At 33.3% G+C, this 26,108-nt stretch overlaps 3 protein-coding genes across 3 annotated transcripts; 1 reads left to right on the forward strand and 2 right to left on the reverse strand.

Annotated features, from left to right (window-relative positions):
• Positions 1-3,247: 3,247 nt before the first annotated feature.
• On the reverse strand, positions 3,248-6,477 carry LOC101212231 (zinc finger protein WIP2). Its single transcript, XM_004142178.3, has 2 exons — positions 5,599-6,477; positions 3,248-3,892 (listed from the first exon to the last, which is right to left on the reverse strand). The coding sequence occupies exons 1-2, from the start codon at positions 6,214-6,216 to the stop codon at positions 3,449-3,451; spliced, it is 1,062 nt and encodes a 353-aa protein (XP_004142226.2). The 5' UTR covers positions 6,217-6,477; the 3' UTR covers positions 3,248-3,448.
• A 3,728-nt stretch (positions 6,478-10,205) lies between these two features.
• On the reverse strand, positions 10,206-19,068 carry LOC101205737 (outer envelope protein 80, chloroplastic). The gene is made up of 16 exons (XM_004142072.3): positions 18,130-19,068; positions 17,525-17,618; positions 17,338-17,420; positions 17,079-17,176; positions 16,846-16,915; positions 16,323-16,416; positions 15,333-15,414; positions 15,174-15,215; positions 14,785-14,938; positions 14,573-14,701; positions 13,541-13,611; positions 13,364-13,442; positions 13,179-13,294; positions 12,351-12,498; positions 11,368-11,437; positions 10,206-10,677 (listed from the first exon to the last, which is right to left on the reverse strand). The coding sequence occupies exons 1-16, from the start codon at positions 18,916-18,918 to the stop codon at positions 10,523-10,525; spliced, it is 2,274 nt and encodes a 757-aa protein (XP_004142120.1). The 5' UTR covers positions 18,919-19,068; the 3' UTR covers positions 10,206-10,522.
• A 2,855-nt stretch (positions 19,069-21,923) lies between these two features.
• LOC101205501 lies at positions 21,924-25,757 on the forward strand. The gene is made up of 2 exons (XM_004142071.3): positions 21,924-24,298; positions 25,428-25,757. The coding sequence occupies exon 1, from the start codon at positions 22,588-22,590 to the stop codon at positions 23,917-23,919; it is 1,332 nt and encodes a 443-aa protein (XP_004142119.1). The 5' UTR covers positions 21,924-22,587; the 3' UTR covers positions 23,920-24,298; positions 25,428-25,757.
• The last annotated feature ends 351 nt before the right edge of the window (positions 25,758-26,108 follow it).

Below are 26,108 nucleotides of genomic sequence, written 5' to 3' on the forward strand. Positions count from 1 at the left end.
TCTATATCTCATTTCGAACTTTTACTTTTACGTTTAATATGTTATTTAACTCTACATAATGTTTATTAAATTTTTAATGTTGGAACTTTTTTGTGTTTATGAAGGATATTTTTAAATATAGCAAAAGTGAATCAAAATATATAAAATTTCATATCCATCTATATACATGGTTGATGAATGATTTCAATTTAGGAGAAAAAGAGAGTAGTTGAATAGGAATTAATAATTATATATAGATTCTTTCCAATAATGTATCTTAAAAACTTTTAAAGCCATCAAAATCTGCTTTGGAAAAAAGGTTATCTTTTTCCTTAATCAAAAAGTTGATGTATAATGCTTAACAAAATATATATATATATATATATATATATATATATATATATATATATATATATACTTTTGTATTTTTCTCTTTTAACCAATGTAAGACTTTCCAAACATTTAACAAAATTATTCAACATACATGAAGTGGGCATGCTTAAATTTTTAAATTTTTATTTCCTTATAAGCTTTATATATATATATATATACACTATGTGAACAATAATAAAATTTGATGAATATCATTTGGATTGAATCTAAGAAATGTTTGAAGAGATACAATGTAATCAAGATTATTGAAAAGGAGATCGAAAACATGATGAGATTAATAAAAAATAGGGTTAGATTGACGATCGGACTCAAAACGCTCAAGGAAAAGATAAGTCTTTTTTTTATTAAATTAAATTACAACTTCAACAAGTATACTTCCTAGAAAATTTCTCTTTTCCCTCTCTTAGGACAATGTAAAAGGGTTATGTTGTTCTTTAGAGCAAAATTCTGCCCCTCATCCCTTAAAGAAGAAAAAGAGTGAATCAAAGAAGGGAAAGCAAAAGGTAAGCTTAGAATAATGGAGTAGTGAGGAATGAAAATCAATGTGGGGAACTAAATCCATTAAGTTCCATCCAAAGGACATCAACCCAACATGGATCAAATGGGATAAAGGTGAAATTTGGATGAAACATTCCAACTTTTAGAACAGTCAAAAGTGCTTGTTTTTAGTTAATTAAATACATTTTTGAATTAAGTTTTTGGTTACACATAATCATTACTTAGTACTGTTTATAAGAATTAGTTCAAAAAATACTGATACAAATGAGATTTTTTCACTTAAACCAATTATTTCATAGGTGAAAATAATAGGTATATATTTAGGTGGAATTTTACTACTTGACTTATAATTTCATGGAAAATTATAATCAACCCAAAATTATATTGGACTACAGTCTTAGAAATCTTTTTAAGTTTTTAACCCAGTGAAGGAGTACTAGGGTCTATCTAGTATAATTCTATCTATATATATAGATAGAATAATCCATATAAAGACAAGGGGAAATGAACATCCAAACTTACTTTCTCCAATAAATAAACAATAAATGTTTATATAGATGATATAGTTTGTCTGATCTATACAAAAAACATCAGTTTATAGAGACAAATAAATCACAAACCTACACAATCTAATCCAATAAAAGTTATATATATACAACTAAGTCAGTTATTCATGGATTATATAAGATTGAAATAAACAATTTATGTAGTGAAATAGGGTTACAAATTGGTGTAGGAATATGAAACAATGTTGTAGAAGGGTTTTGGATATTCGATAATATAGAACAACTACAACAGAACTACTACATTTCCCAATTGCATCATTTCCAAATATATATATATAAATATATATCAAACCTTGAAAATAAAAGAAAAGAAAAGGGAAAGAAGAAAAAGAAGAAAAAGAAAAAGAGGTGAAATTACATGGATCCATCATGTCTGAATGGCAGACAGATTGTTATTAGTGCTGCAAGACAGAACACTGGAAACTGTAAGAGTTATATATATTACAGATTTAACAACAAAAGAAAATAATTGCATTATTTATTTATTGGTTATTTTTAGTGTTGTGTTAAATCAAAGCCATTCATTTGGAGTACCTTCTTTTCAAAAATACCTTTTCTTCCCCCTAATAACTACTATAACTGTTCCTTTTTTTCTATTGTAACAGTCCTCTTTCTGGACCTAAAAACCCCTTCCTTTGAGATGACATCTCAGTAAAAATCCCTACACCCTTCTTTTACACATCTCATTTCAAACCCTCTCTTCTAGTTAATATATTCAATCATCCCATTCATCCTTTTTCATTTTTGTATTAATATATAGGAGTTGTGGTAAATTAAAAAACCCTAATTTTCCTATTAGTATATGTTCAATCATGAGATTGAGAACTCCTCCTTGTTGCTCCTTTTATCACTTTCTTTTGGTCTTTTTGAGCTTCTTTGTTGCTGTGTTTAATTTGTACATGACTTTTTATCATTTGATATGAATACATATTCGCTTTTGAAATCTTGGGTATGATAGATGATGTTTTTTTTTTTTTTTTTTGGTGTATCTCTCCTAGCCTTCCATAAATGAGGGTTGGAATGAGTTAGACATTTTGATATGGATTATATATTTATATTATATATGTATGTTATTTGTTTATTAATTGATACAAGTACAAGAATATAAGCATTTTGGCTGTAGTTTTGAATCATGATGAGGCTCATGATGGGACATCTCAACAAGTATAGAATTTAAGATGGAGGGGTTGTGTGTTATTGTGTAAAATCGTTTCAGTTGTACGTTAATTAAGCTTAAGCTTTGCCTTTTTATTTTAAGTTGGACACCATTTTTTTTATGATATATCTTAACAAAACACTTTCCAAATTATCATTCAACCAAATAGTTTGATTTCAAATCAAATAATCTTGTAATTAAGCTACGTTTTAGCTATAACCAATTGGAATTATATTACACATGCATCTGAATTGTATTTCTTATTCCTTAATGATACATATAGGCTACTATAATTAAACTATATAATTGTATTGGAATTTTGTAATTAGTTATATGGAAATAATAAACTACATTCCTCGCCCATGGTAGAGAAGAGATTCAAAATTATGGGTTTGAATGGAAAATTATTCATACCCTAATGCAATTCAATGTTTAGAAAGTTGATAATGAACTCGTCATATTCCAACTTCATCGCTAAACATATTCCAATGAAGTTGACGTAATTTTAACACTCTCGTCATATTCCAACTTCATCACAACCATGATTGTGGTTTACATCTTTGTTAACACAAAAAACGTCAATAAAGACCTTTGTTGATAGACAAAAAAACGTCAATATAGAACTGATCCTATCAAATAAATCTAAGCGTGGATGTACAATGAATGTCAATTTTAATTTGAGTATATAGCGTAATATTAAATTCGCTATAATAAGTGGAGTCGTTAAAAAAAAAAGAACAGTAATGATTGAAAACAACTCCAATTTAACAGTACAAACAGCTAAAATAAAGTATGAAATTTGTTTTAAAAAAAAGAAAGAAAAAAGAACATTTAATTATATTATATATTATGATAGTCATGTTTCAATATCAGAAGCTGGGTCATCATCTTCATTATCAAAAGAATGATGATGATTATGATGATCATCAATCCCATAAGCAGCATGGCCAAGTCCAAAGGCTTTGATATGATCTTTAAGAGACCTTTTATGCTTAAAATCAGAGCCACATGTGCAATGCCAAAGTTTCCCACAATTCTTCTCATGTGTTCTCCAATCTCCTTTAACAGCAAAAGCTTTCCCACATTTTCTACATGTAAATGGCTTCATCCCATGTTTTCTTTTGTAATGTGTCTGAAGTGTTCTAAAGTCTTTTAATGGCTTTGATCTTGGATGGTCTATGTTGTTTCTGCATCCTATTGCACAACAGTAACATGGCAGCCTCAACATTGCTGTTGGTTGTGTTCCTCTTAGTGATTGTGGCCCTTTCCTGTATTGTGATCCATGTCCCCACATATGCATCTGTTGTTCCGAATGCCGAACACGTCAGCATAAATATAACTCAACAGTTAATTAATTATGAAATTAATAAAACCGTAACAATAAAAAAACTTAGACTACCATTTTAATGTGTTCATGTGGGCAATGTTGAACACATGCTAACACGAATATAGGTCAACATTCTAATCTAGTGTTGAAGAATGATGAGAGTATACCAATGAACAATATGTCCATTTAGTTGAAATTTTCAGATGACTAACCCTCATGCATGTTCTTAAATATTTTTTTAAATACAATTAAAACTTTTCACTCCAAGTTAAAAGTTCGATTTTCAATTGAATTTTGAATATTTATAATAATGAAAAGCATCTTTTGAAACAACAACACAATGCAATCCTCCATAAGACCAAGGGATATCCAACAAGGGTATAATCAACCTTCCAATAGGCAACACAACTAACCCTCATATCCTTAAGTATTTTTTAATGACACATGAGAGTTAGTCTTAGATATGCACCAGAAAGTGAACCTATGGATTAAAAGAATCTACAGCAACATACACCAGGAAGTGAACGACAAAATTACAAGTACGCTTAAAAAAGAAACCACCCTAAACGGTGGTGTGCAATCACTATCAACCACATTCTTGGTTTTTCATACAGATCCATAATACTATATAATGATCCTAATTAATTTAAACATTTGTATGAATTAGTGAAGGGTTTGAAATTAAGCATATTATATTATAATAAAGTTTTTAACAATATGAGGGGGAAATTCTGATGAAGTTGAGTTACTTTGTTTCAAAATTTTCTTGTAGATATATCATCACATTTCTACATCAGTTCTTTTTAGGCAAAAGATTCAGGAGTTTTCAACTTAATAAATGATATCAAACCCTCCTGAGTCAATAATTATTATGGTGGTCAAAAGCAAAGGGTTCACAAAAAAAAAAAAAAAAAAGCTTTTGTTGTTCTCAAAAACTTGGGATTCCTTTTAGTGTTGAAGTACAAATATACCAAGAATATAAATCCCCAAAATTGCATTAAATTGACTTGATAGAAATACACATGAATATGTAATTAACAGAAATAATATATAATGAAATTTCATCAGGTGCAGCTACTGACTGGTTATGTATCTTTTTTTAAATATATATGTATATATGTGTTTGAGTTAATTAAAGTTAGATTTAGATTTCGTTTCACACGAATGCCAAAGACTATTAAATAACACACGAAGTTCAAAATGTGTCAAATATACAGCAAACTGGCTGCTGTGTGTTGTTCAATCACATAAAGAAAGGGATTTTACATTCTGAAATACACACACCAGGGATGAAGATTTGTTCTGATCTTTTGAAAATCCCCAAAACTACAATAATTTTAATCCATGCACCAAAAATATATAATATCATCATGAAAAAAAAAGACATTGACATTGACATTTGTACGTGTTGATGACCATATATACGTATAAAGAACAACCAAAAACCTAAAATAACAAAAGAGAGTATATATAGCTCAAATCACATTTGTATGTGTCAATGACTATGAAATCAGTGGTTCAAATCTACGGTACTAAAAAAATAAATTAACCAAAATTATCGTGAAATTTTTTTTCCACTTTTTCAGCAAAATTATATCATGAAAGAAAAGAAAAAGAGTAAAAAAGTGAAAAAAATAAACACATTAAAATTGAAAAAAAAAAAAGAAAAAAAAAAGTACCTGCATGTTGTTGTATCTATTGAAAGTCTTGAAACAAAGAGGGCAAGAGAATTGAGTTGGACCAATGAGAATCTGAGTAGGAGTTGGAATCCAATATTGACCCTTATTAACTCCATTACTATTACTAGTAATAGAATTATTAGATGAAAGTTCTTGCAATTGATGGGTGTGATCTTCTTGATCTGAGATCTCAGTTGAAGAAAGCCTCAAAATCAAATCAGAGTTATTAGAAGAAGAAGAAGGAGTTGGAAGCCCTAAATGCAAAGCAACAGTAACATCACTTTGATCATAATCAATAACATTATGATCATGATCAATAATATTATTATGAGGATGATGATGATCTTGTTCAACTCTTGCAGGGCTTAAACTCAAAAGAGGAAGAAGAACTTGAGAAGAAGAAGAAGAAGAAGAAGAAGGATTATAATGAGAAGTAGTCATGTTTTTTAGGGTATTGCTGTTGTTATCATTGGAGTAAGAAAGTGAGAAGAGATGATCATGATGATAATGAGAGTTATAAGAAGAAGAAGAAGAAGAAGAAGAGTAATGTTGAAAAGGGGATAAACTAAAACAAGTATTATTGTTATTATTATTGATGGAGAAATTAAGATCACCCATCTTTTTTTTTCTTTTGATGGGGGAGGACTGTTTACAACACCCTTATAATATAGGGAGAAATAGAGAGAGATTGGAGAAATAAAAACAAATAATAAAATAGTTAAAGAGAAACTCCTAAAATAAAGGACAAGGCCTAGAATAAGATCACTTGCTATAATGACTAAAGAATGAGAAGGGGAAAGAAAAGAGAGAGGGAAACAAAGGGTGTGTGTGTGGTGAGAGAGACATCACAGTTTTTGGGATTTGAAAGAACAAATGACTCATTGAATAGTGTGAAGAAGAAGACTATATATAATAAAAAAAAAAACACCATAACCCTCTTCCCACGTAGATAAAAACAAATTCATCTACTGTTCTGATTGTAATTTTGTAACTTTTTTTTTTTCATGTGGTTGTGTACTGTTAATTTCTTTTACTCCTGAGTTCTTCCATGTTGGAAAGATGTTTATCCTAATAGAATGCGATTAACTTTGTTCTAATGAAGTTTGACTTATCATTCTTAAAACTTTTTCAAGTAGTCTACGCATGTTGATGCAAATCCAAACTTTAAAACGTTTTATTCACTAAATGATACACTAGTTCGGTTTAACTTCCGAGTCCCAACACATTTGTTAGATTGAAATTCACGTGCACAAGGAGATGAGAACAAAGTAGAAGTAAGCTGTGTGGAAGTGTGAAAGAGAGAAGAAGAGAGGTGTTGAGAAAAAGGGGAAGAGAAATGGGCAAAGGAAGTGATTAACATTGGAGAATGTATTAGGAGACCGTAATGGTAATTCCGTAGGTATTTGCCAAATTTGCCAAAAGAGAAGATAAGAAAACTAATTTTGATAGTTCTTTGGAAATGATCAAATGAAAAGTGTGGAAAGGCCAACATTTGCTTTGGTGGTCACGTCTTGGTTTCCTTGTCGCCTAATTCCACTACTCTCTCTTCTTTTCTTTTTTGTTTTTTTAATTTGCCAACACTCACCATTGTCCCTACTCCTCCATAATACACACAATTCCACACACGAACATACTGTATATATATTCTATTCTATTAAGCTCTGCGTCTAAATGTTGTACAATTAGATACAATAAAGTGTATGCAAGTTGACCAAAATACTTATGGGTGTTAAAAAAATTGGTCATCTAAATTGTTTTGTGAAATTAATCAAAGTCTATGTAAAAGAAAATAAGTGATTGTTTATTGATACTGTTCAGTTTTAATGTGAAAACTAATTGCTCTATTTCTTCTCTTTGTTTCTCTATTTTCATTCTTTCTTTTCTAATTGCTGCCTCCATCCTTAATTCTTCATTTAAATTTCTACCTAACTCCTCAATGTCATGTTTCGTAGATACCAACATCTCAATCTTAATAACAATAATAAAGTTGAAATGACACCCAATATCATTGACTATCTTTTTAGCAATTTATACATTTCTTCACATGAAATTTATGATTTGAACTAATTAAACTAATAAATTTTCCTAACTCAATTAATTTTAGATCACAAATTTTCATAAGACAATTAATTTTAACTATCTTTTTAGCAATTTATACATTTCTTCACATGAAATTTATGATTTGAACTAATTAAACTAATAAATTTTCCTAACTCAATTAATTTTAGATCACAAATTTTCATAAGACAATTAATTTTAGATCACCAATTATGATTCATGTTGTCACTTCTCTTTGATACATGTGTAGACTTGTTCGAAAGTCAATTATACAAAACATATGTCGAAGATAAATAGATTGATCATTCTTACCATTATAATTAAAAGTTGAAATTAATTTATTTAACAAAGTTTAGTTGAAATTGATTTATTTAAGAAAGTTTGTTAAATTATTATAAATTTTACGCACAAATTTTTCAAATAAAACGTAATGGAATGGTGTACATTGATACACATAATTAGTTTAAATTGATAAAACATTTATTTCGAAGTATATATCAATATTTTCCCAAATTTTAAATTATATACACTAGAAATTGGACACAAATGTGTGGTTTTTCCTGGTAATAAATTTTTTAAAAAATAATAATGAACCCTTCTCAAGTTCACCAATTATTTTAAAATATCCTATTAATTCAAGGGTGTTTTTTGTAATTTAGGTCCAACCAATAACAATAATAATAGTATTAGCAATAATAAAAATAAACATAGATACCCAATTTTAATATCAGCTTTCCAACCAAAGTGAAATGATTTATGTTATTCCGTACACAAGTTTTAAGATAAGGTTTGATAAGACTTTAGGCAATAAGTTAAATTCTTACTTTTTCAAATTCTTAAAAGATCTCTTGTTAGCCTATAACTATTATTTGTGGAGTCTATTTCCATAGTTTAAATTGAACTGTTTTCCACAACTTAATTGGAAATATTTTGGTTTCTAATCACCCATTTTTGGTCTTACTGAATTGTATGAGGATCAAAATATATTCAATTAGTAACATCAGTAAATAAAATGTGATGGAAAAAGGTTAAAAAAATCTAGTCTATTACTTATACATTCAAAGCAGTTAATTATAAAATGTAAAATAATTAGAGAATCATAATTTTTAGATCGTTATTCAAATTAATCATCATGTAAAGCAACTTATAGCATTATGAATTCAGTCAATGATTGACGAAAATACTTTTCCTTTTTTTTATAGAGAAAAGAAATGCTATAATTAAAATCCTCTTACAGAAATTACTTGTGTATAAAAAAAAAAAAAAAAAAAAAAAGATTTAGGGAAATGGGGTTGGCTGACTCATATTTTCCTAAAATAATTAGCAAAGTTAAAAAGCCAAAAAATAAGAAAAAGTGCTTTTCTTCTTTCAAGATGCTCCATTATTTTATTTGGGTCCTAGATAATCATAACAATGAGATAAGATCCTTTTTCCAATATTACAACCTCAATACTTTTTCTCCATAGCAATATATTGTATATTCACTTTGTCCAGCTTCATATCAAACAACAAAGTAACTGAAACTCCCGACTTCTCTTATTCATACTTTCCACCATGGCCAAAAATCTAGCCCAACCCCACTACTATAAAAGGCAAGAGAGAGAGGATAAGAATAAGGTTTATGTAAAAGAAACCAAAGAATTTTTTCTTAAAAAAAAAAGAGCTTAGCTTAGGACTTTGATAAATTTAATAATTCAATTAATATGCAAATTTTAGAACAAGGGTATTTACCTGAGACAACAAACTGTAAGCATAGGAAGGATTGTACCTTAAAATGATGACATCCTCAGCTTTCATTCAATGAAAATGTATCCCTAGTTCGAAGCTGCAGTCGGCAGCTTTTACACTGAATTGTAGAGTGTCACCTGTGAAATACGCTATGTTTCTTCTTCATGCAATGCCACTAAGATTCAAATGCAGTTTACAATTTCAACTTATTTAAAACAACTAGGTTTTAATACCATTTTTTATTCTTGCTCTTGTCCTGTCCTACTCCCCATCTAAAGTCAAGCTAGTGGTCATGAATATAAATGTCATACTACAGACAGAAACAAATTCCTCAAAAAGATTGCTCCCTATTTGATCTTGTATGTACATATAAAATAATCAACTGTTAGAAAATTTGAAACATAAATATAGGGTTTAAACAAAAATATAGATAAAGAATTGTCCTACTGTTGTATCAGTAAACATCTATCTATACTGTTTAATTAAGTATATTGAAATTAGAAAGAAAAAGAGAGTAATAGTATATGATACAAAAGAAAAAAGCCAAAAGGACGGAGACAAGATCTAAAAGAGAAACATTCCTAATCTACCTAGATCAATGAAATCGAGAAAAGTTATTGCCTTCTCTCAAAGAAAATTTATCGTTCCAAATAGAATCAAACATACCACTGAATATGGTTTCGGGTTGAGTCTACTTAACAGTCCAAATACCTTTAACTCCATCTTAAAGTATATTAAAGAAGAAAATAAATAAATAAATTTTGTTGATAATCAAGACCCCCTACGGATCATGCACTGGATCCATCAGGGTCGGAATCCAATGAACACCAATGGTTAACCCTCTTTTTTTAGTGATTTCCATACAGAGACAAGTTCGCTCTTTTTCCATAGAAGGAAGGTCCTCAAAGCCGGAAAAAGGGGGCTTCAACACTACTAATCAAAGTTCGAGGTAATAAAAACAGGATAATAAAAAAGATCTTACTTCCCAGAAACATACGTTAAAAATTAATCGATTTTAAGTTGCCAACAAGATTCATGTACACCTCCCCCCCCCAAAAAAAAAAAAAAGAAAAAGAAAAAGAAAAAAGAAGAGATTACTACAGAAACGATCCAATGTCTAGTTGTAGGAAAAAGGGAATTAATTCCGGTGGCCAACGCCAAAATGAAACCTTTTTTCACTTTTGTCGTTGAATGCATATTCAAGACGAAGAGGACCCAAAGGGGATTCCAGACGGATGCCAAACCCATACCCAAATCCACTTCCGGTTTTCATCCTAGCCCCCGCGGGATCACCTGATCAAGGAAAACACAAACTTTTCATTCAAGCTACTGCATAGACATTCTACTTCCATCAAGAGAATAGGCTGCTGACAGCACCAAAGCTACATGCATTGCTCCATCAATAACAGTTCAACTAATAAGCCAGCGCATCAAGAACATCAAGTCTGAACTGCTAAATATTCAATTCAAGGTAATTTTTCCTACGATAACAACATGAATACACCACATGCATATTTGCTGTTGTGCCTGGGCACGAAGCTCTAGTTCCTTAAGGCAATCAATTCCAGTATTATGGTAAATCTCAATTTATTTATGACCGATTATGGCAACAGCTCAGTGATATTCGAGAGAGCTCCTGTCTCCCAAATCACTGAAAATACGAGTTTACAATGGATACCCAAAAACATACTTCCCCTACCCATCGTAAACACTCTTAAGAACCTCCCAAGCAGCAGTTAAGCACAAAAAAACTCTAAGACGACTGTAATTGAGTCCACAAATCACAGCACCGCATGCCCAAAATATTACAGCAATTACATGCTCACTGCTTATATAAAACGTCCCCCAACTCCCCACTCATTTCTTATATGTATCTTTCCTACACGTATAAAATATGGTGACTTGGAGCCTATAATGTTACCAAAGAAAATGAATAAAACATAGAAAAAATCCAACATAGCGGAAGAAGTTTAGCAGACCAACCTAGAACAGATGCGCCCGATCCAAGATCAGTTCCATAGTCAGCAAAAAAGACTCCTTCCACAGGGCCAAACTGCAAATGGGGAAAAGAAAACGAGGGTAAATAAAAGGATTAAAATAATTACCCATGCCCACCGACTTCAACATGTATGCTCAAGACATAAATCCACAATCATAATTCAGGAGCGGAGATTAGCAAGAAAATTTTAGGTATTTGATCAGCAAGAAAACCAAGAAGCTGACTAACTTTTCAAGCCTTCTTTCATAAAGTTCTTACTAAAAAAGAAATTTCATTTCATTAACTTTACTCTTTCAAACATTCTCAAATCTTACATCAAGGGCTTTATACCCCTTCAATCCAGCGTCCCTTGATTCTACAAGGATTGAAAGATTCGATATTAGACCCTGAAACTAAAGCCTAAAGAAATCATAACTACTGAACCAATCTATAAGGGTTAATTATAGCATGGTGTGGTCTCACTTTCTGCCCAATCAGGTACATTTCTTTTATACCATGGATCTATCTTCATTGCTCGACTATCTTACAAAGCAGGAGGGTTTTCCGGACAACTAAATGCATAACTTTGATCTTAAGGTAAAGCGCAAAAATGGAATTAGTAATTATCATCAACCCAACTTGGATTGTTCAAATCAATCATCCACTTTGAATTTCTCCGTTCAAATACTAATTTTTTCATATAAATTCCTAATTAAAAAATCCATCCAAATTTTCTCCTTCGAAAGAGCATGAAAGCGAGATAGATTAAAGCTTCTATGATTTGTAGTCACCATTCAGTTTTGATATTATCCAATTTAAATAGCTTAACTGGCCCCATAACACATACAGGATCCTTCACAATGTAATGCAGCTGTCATGTATCAGACATTTATAGCATCAAACGTGTCATTTAAAATGAACTAAATGGAAAGACCATAACAAATATCCAGTAAAAAACAGTGTAACCAAGTGCAATTTCCCTGCATACCAAGGGGAAAGAGAGCTCTCCACATCCAACAGCATAAGATCGACCAGAGCCTACAGCGCCTTCTTCATATCCTCTAACGCTGTTTGTTCCCCCAATGGCAAATGCTTCATGTGGGCAGAAGTTCCCAACTACATGACCTCCAGACAAACTAGAAAAAAGGACCAAAAAACATCAGGAAAATAAAATCAAGGGAAATTGCATTGTATGACAAAAAAATTAGAAAAAAACAGCCTATAATACCTCTTTTTTGCATAGTGCAAATATGACAAATTTGACAAGTAATTAGATACATCAGAGCGCTATCCAGTTTAAAATTTGCTACTTTTGCAATTTAGAAAATGTAGTGACATGGGCCCTATTATCGTAATCAATCCGATAATTTCCCCTTTTCTTCTCTATTATTTATTTATTTATAAAGAAACTAGAATTTCATTGATAAATGAAATAACCACTAAATGATGGTTGACAAGAAAAAAATTTCCCAATTATAAATTGAAGAAAAGAATATAATCGTTAAAAAGGTATGAGCATTTACACCAAGACAGCACTAAAAATAACCTTATGCCTACAATCATCAAATATTAAGTGTCTATCATGAAAAGATTCATCCATTGCTTTCACACCAAACTGACCAAAGAAGGAGCGGTTAAAGGCAAGTCAGAGCATTTTACTATCACCTTAATGCCCAATAAAAGTCTAAAAAAACCAATCCAAAATATTTCCAGCACGATCATATCCCATAATTCATTTCAAACCAAAAAGAAGAAAAGAATTAAGGGCAGCATTCAAAGCAATCTTGCCAATATCTTTCATAACTAGGCACCATACCTCAAAAGAAGCTGAGAGAAACCAATTTCCATGCCAGTTCTGGCACGAGCATTCACTCTATTAAAACATAGCCATTCAGGCAAAAAGGGAAGCCCTTGTTCCATACTAAGAACAAACTGCATAGAGAAAAGTTATGAGGGATTATCATAGCTGGATAATAAGTTGAGATGGTGAAAGTAACTAACCATGGAAGATCCATGGTCCCCAGAACCAGTGTAGACACCCTCAAGTTTAGCCAGTAACATATTGTCGACAGCATTGCCACTAACATCAATAAGAGACAATGTTTAACACAATCAACTTGCACCGGGCATCAAATTCTTTAAAAATGATGTGTAATTGTAAATTGCAAAGGAACAGACCTTGCAGTGAGAGGACATTTGATGTTATCCTTTAAGATAGGTTCTCCTTTTTCATCTTGAGCACCAGCACGCTGTATTAGCATATGAATAGACAAAAATATGTGAAATCTTCCTAAAATATTAAAATAGAGGAAAAGAATGGCGGAAACCACAAATATCTAGGCTAATTTTGCAAAGTTAAAGCAATTCTTTTGATATGCCCGTAAAAAGTACAATAGTCTTGGCAAGGTGGAAATAAACATGAAGACGGTGAGAAATAATGAATCCCACTACAAGGGACTCCAACTGTACAAAATCAAGTTTATAGGGTAGCTAAAAAAGCCTTAGAAATTGAAGCCCAATAAGAGACATGACAGACATGAGCCCACAAGTACCCACTCACCCTCTCAATCCCCATAAACGTGGACATTTCCTTGGGATGCACACTATATAAAAGTACTACGTAAAGAAGAGAAAGCATAGTTGAGGTGGGAATGGAAAAAAAAGAAAAATAACCCTAAATACAAGGAATTTTGCATTTTGCATTCAAGGTTAGTAAATACCTTGATAATTGTGATCTTTTTAGATATGAAAAAGCCCCAAGACCCTAGGCTTAGAACTTCACAAGAGACATGCGCTAATGTGCCTTCTTTTGTGTGCCTCGCTTGAAGCCTTTAAAACATTGGGTTGGGCACACCTAGCGCTTAGGAGGGCCTTTAAAACATTGGGCATAAGAAGCCTAGTACTTCTTAACTAGAAAGTGATAGAAATGGTCTTGGAGTTATTAGAGCATTATGGGTAAGGGTATATTAACCACCATGGGATGACCTAGTTTCGAGTTATTTATGGACTTGGTTATGTCTACTACTTTGTACTGATGCAAATATAAGCACCATTTTAAGCTTTTAAGGGGGTGTTTGGGCAAGGAGTGAGTAATTATAGTCATAGGTTGTGATCATAAGGAAGTGATTGGAAGATTTTAGGGGGGTAATCACTTTCCTGCAGTGCATAAGCGAAAATATCCAAAAGCATGATACAGTTCTACTAAAGTACCTGGAAATAAAGTCCTGCTGTACCACTCCACGTTGGCCTGATAGGGCGGTTGAATTCCAAACCAGCTGTAACCCGAACAATAGTCAGGTTGCTACCACCATGGACGAGTGTACCTGGAGTCCTTGAGTTCTGAAGAAAAAAACCAAAGAATCTTGATCAGGTTCTCACTGGAAAATATCATTAATAGACCTACACACCAAATCAAAGATTACCTGAACCATCATTGTTCGTGATGTCCTCTTATCATCTCCTTCAATCCATGGGTCTGTGTAATTTATGCGAAAAGTGGAATCAACTTGTCCCTTCTCCAAGGAGACATGGAGCTTCTGGTTCCTCCCAAAAAGATTTCTGTGGGAATATGCCAAACTGCAACAAGAATATAATATTGTTACCAAGCTTAAATGCTAAGCACTTGAAAGCAGTAGAGCTTACTGCATTCATGACAAAAGAAAACTAAGTAGTTGTGACCTATGATAGAGAGATAAAACAGAGGTACATGAAGAAAAGAGAAACATGTCGATTATAGTCTCTCCAGAAAAGAGTTTATATGCATGGATTTAAGTTGGGGGTTCCAAAACAGGATATTTAGCTTTGAACTTACCTTCCAATAAGGGTAGAAAGAAGGCCAGCACCACCAGTACTCCTGTATTTTAAAAGCGTAACAAAGGTCAACATTAAATAAAGATAATGGAAAATACTGAATACAGCTAACTGTGAGAAACTGTCAGCAAAGATGAAAAATTGTTCATTTGATTCTTACCCACATGATAGACCACCACCAGCAGAAAAACCTCCACCTGGACGCTCAACCACATTCATCAGTATGTCAACCTTTCCAGCATCTAGACAATTCCAAATAAGAGAAGAATTAGGAGAATAGGATATATGTTGTGAAAATATGAATAAGTCCGCACCGCACAATAGATCATAAAGACACAACTTTGAATCTGACAACCGAAATCCACGACCTTAGATTCCCCCCCTCTTACTCTTGTGCTAATGTCAAGCATCCTCTCCTTGAGTTTTGAAAGAGTTTGGTTCTTCCATTTCTCCAATATCCTCAATAACCCTTTGTCAACTTTATCCAAAATGCAACTCAAATAAGATTTTTATTTTTTACCTTTTTATGAAAACAACTAAAGTACAAAACCCTAAACTCATATCAGATTGCCTCCAACAGTATGCCCAACAAATACATGATGGTTGGTTAAATCATTTGAGGAACAACCCAAGTAGTAACCGGGGTGACCACTTTGTCTTTCTTTATTTTGATATTAATTCCACAAGTAAATATTTTCTCCATAATCAACTTCAAACACGATGCCACCTAAACCACAACAAATAATCGAAGTCCAATAAAAATGAAATTTACATATGAATCAGTGATTGTCAACTTCAATTGCATTCTTATTTCCGGTAAAAGAATTCCACTTTCATTGAAAAGAAAAATAAAAGAATACATGGATGTACCAAAAAAAAAAAAAAAAGCCCACAAAAAGCAAAAGGATACTGCAATCGAGCAAATAGGTACTACAATATAAAAGAGTTTTCCCATAAAAGTTTAAGTTGATTTTATGCACTGGACCTTATGCATAAATATTTCCCATGAAATTAGAACTTTAAGTTGGGCCAATCTAATCCAAAACCAAGAAAAAGTTAACAATCAGCCAGGAACTCTGAGGGCCAACTTATGAAATAAAGAAACAATATATATCAATCGTTCATATAAAAATGAAAAAGATTTTGTCACCAGCTGCAGGTTGGGGAATAATGCTGACGTCTTCCATGATCCCCATGGTTAAGACAGTCTCTGCATCTCTTTTTCCTTGAAGCATACTGTAGACCTGCAGTGAATAACTCCTAGTGTGAACTTTGAATCCGTATTAAATATCTCCACCTGAAGACTACACATGATTGAGAAACCAGCTCATTTGAGCTTGGAGATTGCCAAATGAATAATCCATTAATGTGTCATTATGATAATATAAAAAATAAACATCTGAAAGCTAAAGAGTACACACATACATGTGCCTCCATTTATCTCTCTCTCTCTTGTGTGTGGGTGGGTGGGTGGGGGACTAAAGAAGAACAACCGAGGCAGACAACAGACACACCAAGCTAACCGAAATGCTAAACTAAGAGAAAATTTAATTTTTGCCCACAAAAACTTGACTATTTCCCAACACCTACCATCATGATATGGCTTTCACCAATTTAAAAGGTGAAGAAATAGATCAATAAAAGTTAAGACACGTTAAGCATGCACCAAATACCTGTCCTTTCTTGGTAGTAAGCTGCCGGAGTATTGTCTCAGGTCTGGTGTTTCCTGGAATTGGCTCGCCACTGAATATAACCACCGGTCAGAAATCTATGATATCCAAACTTCCAAAAGATATAAAGCCCATGCCACATGGCATATATGTGGTTCTGCTGCCGTACGCATTAGCGCATCATGGCTGTTAGCATGCAAATTTAAAATTAAATCATATAAAAGACATATTCTTACGTCTTTTTGTCAAGAAATCGGATGGAAATGTTATTTACTTCGGCTTCAGAAACTTGTAAACTAAGAATGCCCCCCGATAGAATATCTACAGCTGATACCTGTGTTATATAGTCAAAGGATCAATATATGAGAACAATAGTGATTATAAAACAAGCACACCTAAAGTCTGCAGTGTGTTAATCCCTACAAGGAAACAACCATCTAACTTTCAACTTAACTAACAGATGGAATTGTAAAAGAATAAAGATAAACAACTAACCCTGCCAAAAAGGCCACGTTCCCCATACCAGCCATTGATGGACGATATTACTTCATCTAAATGCCTGAGATTGACAACTTTTCCTGCACAGCTTGACGCCAAAGAAACCAAAATAACGGTCATCTGTGAGCATATTTTATATTGGTTCATGGATTGCAATAATCTACAATTATGTAGGAAATCCAACCATAGCCATCACGAAAAGCTTCCTCCAGAAACTTCGCTGGAAGGACATTAGCGCCTTCACAGACCAATCCCTGAAACTCTTGATTTGGTTCTACCTTGTGCCATAGGAAAAAAAAACATTGATAAATATTCTTTTAAAATGTAAAAAGAAACTTGTTCATAATTATGATTTTCCCCATGAAAAGAGCGCTAATCACTTAGGCCCATTTGATAACCATTTCGTTTTTGAAAATAAAGTAGTTTTTAAAAACTAGTTTTTGTTTTAAGAATTTGACAAATAATTCAAGTGTTTCTTCAATAAATTTGAGAACCATAGTTTGAGAAAACAAACATAAATTTTAAAACCAAAAAAATGCAAAGGAAAATTCTCACCAAACGGGACTTAAATTCTCTCTCTCTGAAGCTTCAAAAGAAGGTTCTCAAGAGATTATTTATTTTTCATTCTCATATGTACATAATTTGTCATCGCAACTTGCATTACAACTTATAAGTTGTTTGAAATTTCAAGCAAGCTCCCCTTACACTTAACACAAACCATTCCAGACGTAAAATCTTTCCTTATACACACACCCATACACACACAGAGAACTGATTCAACAATTATACCTGAAATATTAATCTTATTCCATCTCTGGTATCAACTGCAACAGGTATGCACGAGTAGAAATATCCACTATTGATGATCCTGTGCACATCTTCTTGAACCTCGCGTACAGTAAGCGCAGAGTTAGGTCGACTCGCCTTCAAGGCGGTGAAAACCTCCAGCTCGAGGTCCTTCCTCTCTAGCTCCTCACCGTCCTTATTTCTCACGAGAACCTCACTGATTAGAACCCTCTCCTCATCCACCCGAGCTGCTGAATACCCCTTTTGAGGCAATTCCTTACTCTCCGAACCACCGGACTGATTCGACTCGTCAGAACGCGTCAAAGCCAATGAGGCTGAACAAAGAAGAGATGATTTTCCAACCAATCCCGTACTCATGTCCTCCATCCCCTGTCGCTTTCCTGAATCCTCAGACTCAGACTTACTCGACATGTCTGACTGAATAAGCGACATTGACGCCGAACAAATTAGAGGATATTTCTCAACAAAAACTGACCCCCAATTCCAGCTCGCTCGTCGACTGATCGAACTCTCTTGCTGAGTTACCTTCTTTGAAGAACAAAAGGGGAGAGTTGGTGGCCACAAATGGGGAAAACTGTGGTTGAAATGACTCAATTTCGACCCTCTCTTTACCGAATCAATGAAATGGGATATTGACTTACAGGATTGATCAAACTGTGAAGCCAAATTTCTGAAGCAAAATCTGAAACTAGAATGCGAGCTAGAGGGAGGGAAGTGTGGAATTCTAAGCGTAGAACGGGAAGTAAAAACAATGTCATCGTTGGGTGGCATGTTGGTGGACGAAGGACGAGAAACAAGGTCTGAATTTCGCACAATGGAAGCTCCTTGTGTCAAATCGTAGTGAATTTGTAGAATTGAATAGGGTTTTGGAAGAAGAGGGAGACAGCAGCATAAACCCTGAAAGAAAAAACCCCGCCAATTTGGGATAAAAGAAAGAAGAAAGGAAAATTGGGATAATAACACCGTTTTCTTGGAAATCGCACTAATACCCCTGACAAATCGAAATGACGAAAGTACCCTAACTCTCCGTCCACAATGTAATTAGTTGAAAATATAAACCCTAACCCTAGTAGAAGGTTACATCCCTCATCGACCCACTTAGAATAATAAAAAGAATCTTATGTTAAACAACCAAACTAATATCCAGAGGAAGCTAAAAGTAGCATTGTGGATACGTTTATTAAGCATGCACCAAATATAAAAAATAACGATACACAAGCAATTTTTTAGATCGTATTCACGCCTTAATCGATTATTTGTTTAAAGTGACAAGTTCAATTGAGCTTTATTTCGCAATGTAAGATTTTATGAGGACACATTCCCTAAAAAAACATATATTGCTTTTAGATCGTATTCACGCCTTAATCGATTATTTGTTTAAAGTGACAAGTTCAATTGAGCTTTATTTCGCAACGTAAGATTTTATGAGGACACATTCCCTAAAAAAACATATTTCTAAACAAAGGCTTACTAAAAGGATACCCAAACAATAAATGATATATGTACTCAAATCCACATTTTGCAAAGACAATTATCTTGTGTTGTGTTCTTTTACGAAGAGTAAACCAAGAAAAAACAAATGAATGTATGAGAATATTAACTTCAAGCTAAGTGAGACTAGCCCAAGACACCACATAATGGATATGATCTAGGAACTACTTGAGCAAGCGATCAAAAACACATAAAAAGATAAGGAAGCTAGGTTACGCGGTCAAATATAATACCAACAAGTTCTTTAGAATTAGAAGGTCAGTCACAAACTCATCAAAGTGCATGAAGGAAACTATTTGACTCCAAAATCTTTATAGTGTTTAGAATAATAGACTATATAGGTCCATCTCCAGCTAAAGGTCAAACCAAATGAAAAATGATTTCTCAAGTAGAAAATAGAATAACGAGGCTCAAACTATCCCTACTACAAATGATGGCCACTAACACACCAAAACGAAAACTTTGATGTTTTCACAAGAGTAATGACACTTTCCACTAAGGTAAACAACCATCATTAGCCAAAAGGCCAAACATCGCATAAAACCTCCTTAAAACATTATTCACAAAAGGTCAAAGATTCACGATCCCTGGAACTAAAGATGGTCAAATCATCAACAAACAAGGATAATGAAATTGAAAATAAAGAGACGAAAAATTCAACAAACAAGAAAATATTTCTATTACAATCACGAAAAGTTATAGTAAGAGGATCCCCTTGTTGAAGGATTGTACTTCCATGAAAAACTCTTCAAGAATCTCGTCAATTGAAACCAAGTACATAGGAGTGGTGATATGCATGTCTTAACATAGCCTACAAATTTACAAAATGTGACAATAGTAAGAAAGGACCCTAAAATTAGATTGCAATGAACACATAGTCATACGCCTTCTAAACATCCACTTTCAACATAAAATCAACCTTAACATGACCTAAACCACGTTCAAACAATTGAATTATGATGTTGAAAGTATTCTAAATATAAATCATATCTATATATGAAGATCGACACATACATATGTACATATATATATATGTATAGTAAATAAAAACACCAAAGATAATTTGGATAAACATTAAACATCACAACGTGAATTTAAAAGATTCAATAGCCACTTCTATATCTTTCTATCAAAATATTAGTACTCTACTAAAGGTCGGACTTCTTAAGTTTTGTGTTGTCTCGTTATAACGATAAGTTTAATCATCAATTTTGACAGTTAGTTAGTAATAAATAAGAAGAATGACTTTGATAAACAAAGAAATTATGACTTCAATCTATGGTGACCATATACCTTAGATTTATGCGTTTCATCTCCAACCTTAAATCTTAGTTAGTAATAAATAAGAAGAATGACCTTGATAAACAACTAATAAATTATTAGTTCAATCCATGGTGACCATACACCTTAGATTTAAGATCGTATGAGTTTTCTTTTTAACTAAATATTAAACATTCAAATGGACTGTTCCATAAAATTGAAACTTTTAAAACTTGCATGTTACTAATCCAACGAACCTAAAAAGCTAACGAGAAGTTTTGTACAAAAAAGTATCTCGAAGATCATAGTAATTGTAAAATTTTAATTTCAAAGATACTGAACAAATGAAATTCTTTATCCATTTCTCAAACTTATTCTTAATATTATTTAATATAAAACAAACAAAATTGACTAATTGTATTTTAATTATAAATTAACTACATGAAATGCGACCATTGTTTAGTTTAGATTTTCTGAAATAAAAACGACATTATAAACTAACCCAATCCAGTCTTTGGCAACTTAATAATACTAAAATATGTAATAACATATTCTATGTTTTTTTTTAGAAAAAACAAATTCAACAACCATAGTGTAAATTTAAATGGTTACAGTTATCAAGTTAAACTTTTTTGAACATTGATGAGGTGCTATTACTTATGGATTGCACGACTCGATCAACTAGATATCAATTGTGAAATTGATTCAGCGGTAGTTACATACTACTTACCTTGAAAATAGATAATGCTTTAAATTCAATTGGAAAAGTTAACAGCAATATTATTCTCGAAAATAAAATCTTGTTATATTTTTGGAGGTATACAAAATGTTAATATTTTACATTTTTTACTTATTTATTATTAGTCTGATACTCGAGTGAAAGAATCGAAGCTGAGCATGTGGTTCAATCTATTGTCCAAACACCATACTAGAAAGAACGGTTGGCCTCTATCGATCAGGCTTGTTACTTTATTATTCGCATTTTTTTACCTCATCATTCACACCAACATCCTCGGTTAATAATTAGTAACTCAACACTCCATCCAAAGCTTAAGGCTAAATCTGTCAATATGATCAAGGAAAAGGAAGGGAAAGAAGAAGCCTTCATTGCATAGGCCGACCCCTTCCACTTGTTAGTCAATTGGTCTTGTGTGTACCTCTCTCAAGAGCAAAAGGTGGGGAATTCTTCCTGTACCGATTTTTATTGAAGGTCATTGAGAGGTAGGTCATGGGGGAGCTAATTTTCGTCTGCATAGGTTTTCTTTCTTGAATTTTTTGTTCATTAGCATGGGCCAAGTTGCAAGTATAATTTATTACAGCGATTTTTAAAGGTCTAACTTAGTTACAAGGATATTTTTTTCCTATATTCGACGCAAAGGCTGTGTAGTTTTTGTTTTTTTCTATTTGGTTCCGGTCAGTTAAATCAGCATTTTGGAGATTCTGATGATGCACTTTATGTGTGGAATAAGAAAGTGAAGTACAATGATGGAAAATGGAAATTGGGTTTTCGTTTAAACTGGTTCAATGGTCGTTGCTGATGCCAAATCTGTAACTATTACTATTTAGAACGATTTGATCAAGCTTAATGAAGCAGAGTTCTTATTCATTCTCGTGAGTCCGAGTTGAATCTCGGTTTTCTTTTAGCTGCTACAGCAAACTTGAGGGTTTCTAGGGTTTAGAGGCACGAAAATGGATAGTTCAGGTTTGGGAGGTGGGTTTCTGTCAGGAAATGGGGGGTTATTAGATTTGGAGTCTCCTATACGACGACCTCAAAAAACCCAATTGGTTAATCCCTCGTTGACACAACGCCATCAATTGAACATGATGAATAATTTTGAAGGTGATCACCAGTCCATTGGGATTTTGGACTCGAAAAGCCTGGGACAGAAGGATTTATTGATGGCGTTTAATAGAGGGAAAGCTATTGCCTCTGGTTGCATTACAAACAATTACACAAGTGAAGAAGATGAGCCAAGTTATACTGAGGATGGTGAGTGCTCTGAGTTTTTAAAGGGCAAAAAGGGCTCTCCATGGCAGAGAATGAAGTGGACAGATGAGATTGTGAGGCTTCTCATAGCAGTGGTTGCTTGTGTAGGTGACGATGGCGAGGCTGGAATGGGATCGAAGAGAAAATCTGGGATTTTGCATAAGAAGGGAAAATGGAAAACAGTGTCAAAGATTATGCAAAGTAAGGGGTGTCATGTTTCTCCTCAGCAGTGTGAGGACAAGTTCAATGACTTAAACAAAAGATACAAGAGATTGAACGATATCCTTGGGAAGGGAACCAGTTGTAGGGTTGTGGAGAACCCTGCACTCATGGACTCAATGCCTCACCTCTCAAGTAAAGCCAAGGATGATGTAAGAAAAATATTGAGCTCAAAACACTTGTTTTATAAGGAAATGTGTGCTTACCATAATGGACAAACAATTCCTGGTTGCCAGGATGTTGATTTCCAAGGTAAAATTTTGCCTGTTGCAAATTTCTCCAAAGGTAATAATGAGTCGGAGGATAGTGACAGTGACAGTGACAGTGGTGAATCAGATAACGAAGATGATCACTCTCCGGTGGAAAATAGATTATGGTCGTCTGAATCTCGTGGCAGGGATAAAGTGAGTGCAGATGATGGTCCTCTTTGGTCAAACTCTGTTGGAAAAAATGAATTTGAAGGTCAAATTGATGTCTTTCTTTCAGATCCAACCAAGTCCCATTGGGAGCGCAAAGTGTGGATTAAAAAACAGATGCTACAACTTCAGGAGCAATGCAACAGCTTCCAGGCTCAATCTGTTGAACTTGAGAAACAACGTTTCAAATGGTTAAGATATTGCAGTAAGAAAAATAGGGATTTGGAAAGAGCGAGGCTTGAAAATGAGAGGATGAAACTAGATAATGAGCAGAGAGTACTGCAACTGAAGCGGAAGGAAATGGAACTAGAATTAAAAAGGTCTGATTTAGCCGTTGGCCCACTCCTTGCCATTGATAGAATTCAAGGGAGAGAGCAACTTGATTTGGGTATGCATTGACAGCACACGAAGAACTGAGAAAACCATCTATATTTCAGAGCTGTTGGTTTGCACGAGATTTTGCCGATCATTGTGGAACAAATCCTTTAAGCCAAATGCATGTTATCATGCTAAGCTTGTAAGCATGTGTATACTTGCTTTCACTTTAGGCTGACCCTTCTTGTTGGCCCTTGGAACTTTCTGCTGTAAAGCTCAATGATTAATGTTTAAATGCCTTGGTTTCCATTTTCTAGAAATTTGTCCTTTTCTTTTTCAAGGATATAAATTTGTGTGACTATATGGATTTATGTTAACATGCGAGTCTGGTGAACTGCTTGTTCTGAGAACAACATCAAATCTCTTCACCCTTCATGGATATCCTAGATTCTCAGTTTCGGAGGTAATCAATGATAAATGTTAGTTCAAATGTGTTGTTTTCTTGACATTCTGCATTTTGGCTCTCCACGTTTTTGCTTTTGAGATTTGAGAATGTGAACATTTCTCATATCTCTATCTTGATCATCCCATATAATCCATGACAAAGAAAATGTTTCAAGAGGATCAAATCCCTGCTTCCTGTGCGTGCTGCAGAACCGCATTAATTCAATTCCTCAAGGTTTAGACATTAATTAAATGCTCAACTTGGGTTTTATGATAATTGTATTTGTGAAAGAGGATATGAGGGCTGCCTGCATTTGATTTTCTTCACTATTGTTTTCGTCTCTTGTTGATCGGGCACATCTTTGTCATCATCTTTAGAATTTCATCACCTCTAATGGTACTTGTATTTCCCATTCGTTTCTCTCTTTGGTGGAGTATGCCCGGAATTGCTTAGAACTAGAAGTATGGTTTCTACTCTGTTCCTTCTTTTCATTGCCAGAGTCACTCTCATGAGTATGCACCCACCTATTTTTTAGTGATTGAATGTCCAACTCCATGTGTAACTTCCCCGTACTTTTGAAGTCTTGTATTCAATGCAGATACTCAAGAAATATTTCTTGACTAATTTGTTTGATTTCTTATTGACTTGATGATAGTTTGCCACATATTTACATTGTCCTGTTGTATGGGATGACCACAACTTAGAACTGATCCATTTTTTGGTCCTGACTGACTGAGTTTGTTTGATTAAGACTTATAAAATCGAGCACAAGAACCACAAAAGAAAAAAAATGGAACGACAAAAAGTGTAGCCGTCAATCTTATTACATTCTAGGCTACTTGTACTTGGAAAATTTGAAAATAATTTAGATTGACTCATGCTATCCCGGTAGGGTGTAGTGTAGAAGATTTGCTAAAGATGCAAGCACTGAATTAAAAGTAAAAGTGTTATTATAGAAACATTTACTATATACTGCAGAGAATTGGGTAGGCTATAATGGCTGAACATGGTGTTTGCTGTTGTAACTTTTGTAGACAGATAAGACGAATGGAGAATATGATTCATAGTTTCTTTCCTTGCACGCCATGTTTTCTAGTTCTATGATCTCTCACTCATGTTTTTTTACTTTTGGCCATTTTGTGGACAGATCACAGACCTTATTAAAGCTATCTACAAGAGAAGACTCCCTTTGAAAAGTGCTTGGACGACAAAATCATGGCTATGGATAAACTCTCCACTCTTCTTTCAGTGGTACCGGTTTTGCTGAGAAAAACATCTAGTTCTGCCTCTCCTTCAGTTAACTGTATTTCATGGACCCCATACAGTTCTTAAATATTATCTTTGTGGCAAATAATGAATAGAGGTAGTATTTTCATACTAATGCTAGAAAATTTTCCTGTCTTTCTTGGATGCTCATCTGCTATGTTATCAGAATAAAGCTCTCAGATTATGAACTTTTAAGTTTTATTATTATTAACTTTTGACCCGAATTTTCCAATATTATGCCATTCTGAGAAACATACTGATGAGCTGAATTTTGGTTTCTTTCTTCAATTTTTTAGGTGAATTATGATTTTTTAATATTTTATACGAAAGATACAAACTTTGATGCTCTGCCGAAAAGATCCAAGCCATGTCAGTCCCCATTGACACTCCCACACCCACTTTCTTTTCAGATGTAAGAGTGGTTTTGGTAGCTAAAACAACCAAATTCCTTGAGAGATTTGTTTGCCCTTTTTCCCCAATAATGATTTTATTTTATTTTGATCTTGCATAAACATAAAAAATAAAAATAAAAACTTATTTATTCTTCTTATTTATTTTTTTA

The sequence above is a fragment of the Cucumis sativus genome, chromosome 4 (assembly GCF_000004075.3).
Source record: "Cucumis sativus cultivar 9930 chromosome 4, Cucumber_9930_V3, whole genome shotgun sequence".
NCBI lineage: Eukaryota > Viridiplantae > Streptophyta > Magnoliopsida > Cucurbitales > Cucurbitaceae > Cucumis > Cucumis sativus.

Coding starts and splice junctions, on each gene's coding strand:
- LOC101212231 (XM_004142178.3), bottom strand. CDS start 6,216: ATGGGTGATCTTAATTTCTCCATCAATAATAATAACAATAATACTTGT. Junction 3,893..5,598: donor ATAGATACAACAACATGCAG/GTACTTTTTTTT, acceptor TCGGAACAACAG/ATGCATATGTGGGGACATGG.
- LOC101205737 (XM_004142072.3), bottom strand. CDS start 18,918: ATGCCACCCAACGATGACATTGTTTTTACTTCCCGTTCTACGCTTAGA. Junction 16,417..16,845: donor TTACTACCAAGAAAGGACAG/GTATTTGGTGCA, acceptor TATTCACTGCAG/GTCTACAGTATGCTTCAAGG. Junction 11,438..12,350: donor GAGAGCTCTCTTTCCCCTTG/GTATGCAGGGAA, acceptor CCCCATTTGCAG/TTTGGCCCTGTGGAAGGAGT.
- LOC101205501 (XM_004142071.3), top strand. CDS start 22,588: ATGGATAGTTCAGGTTTGGGAGGTGGGTTTCTGTCAGGAAATGGGGGG.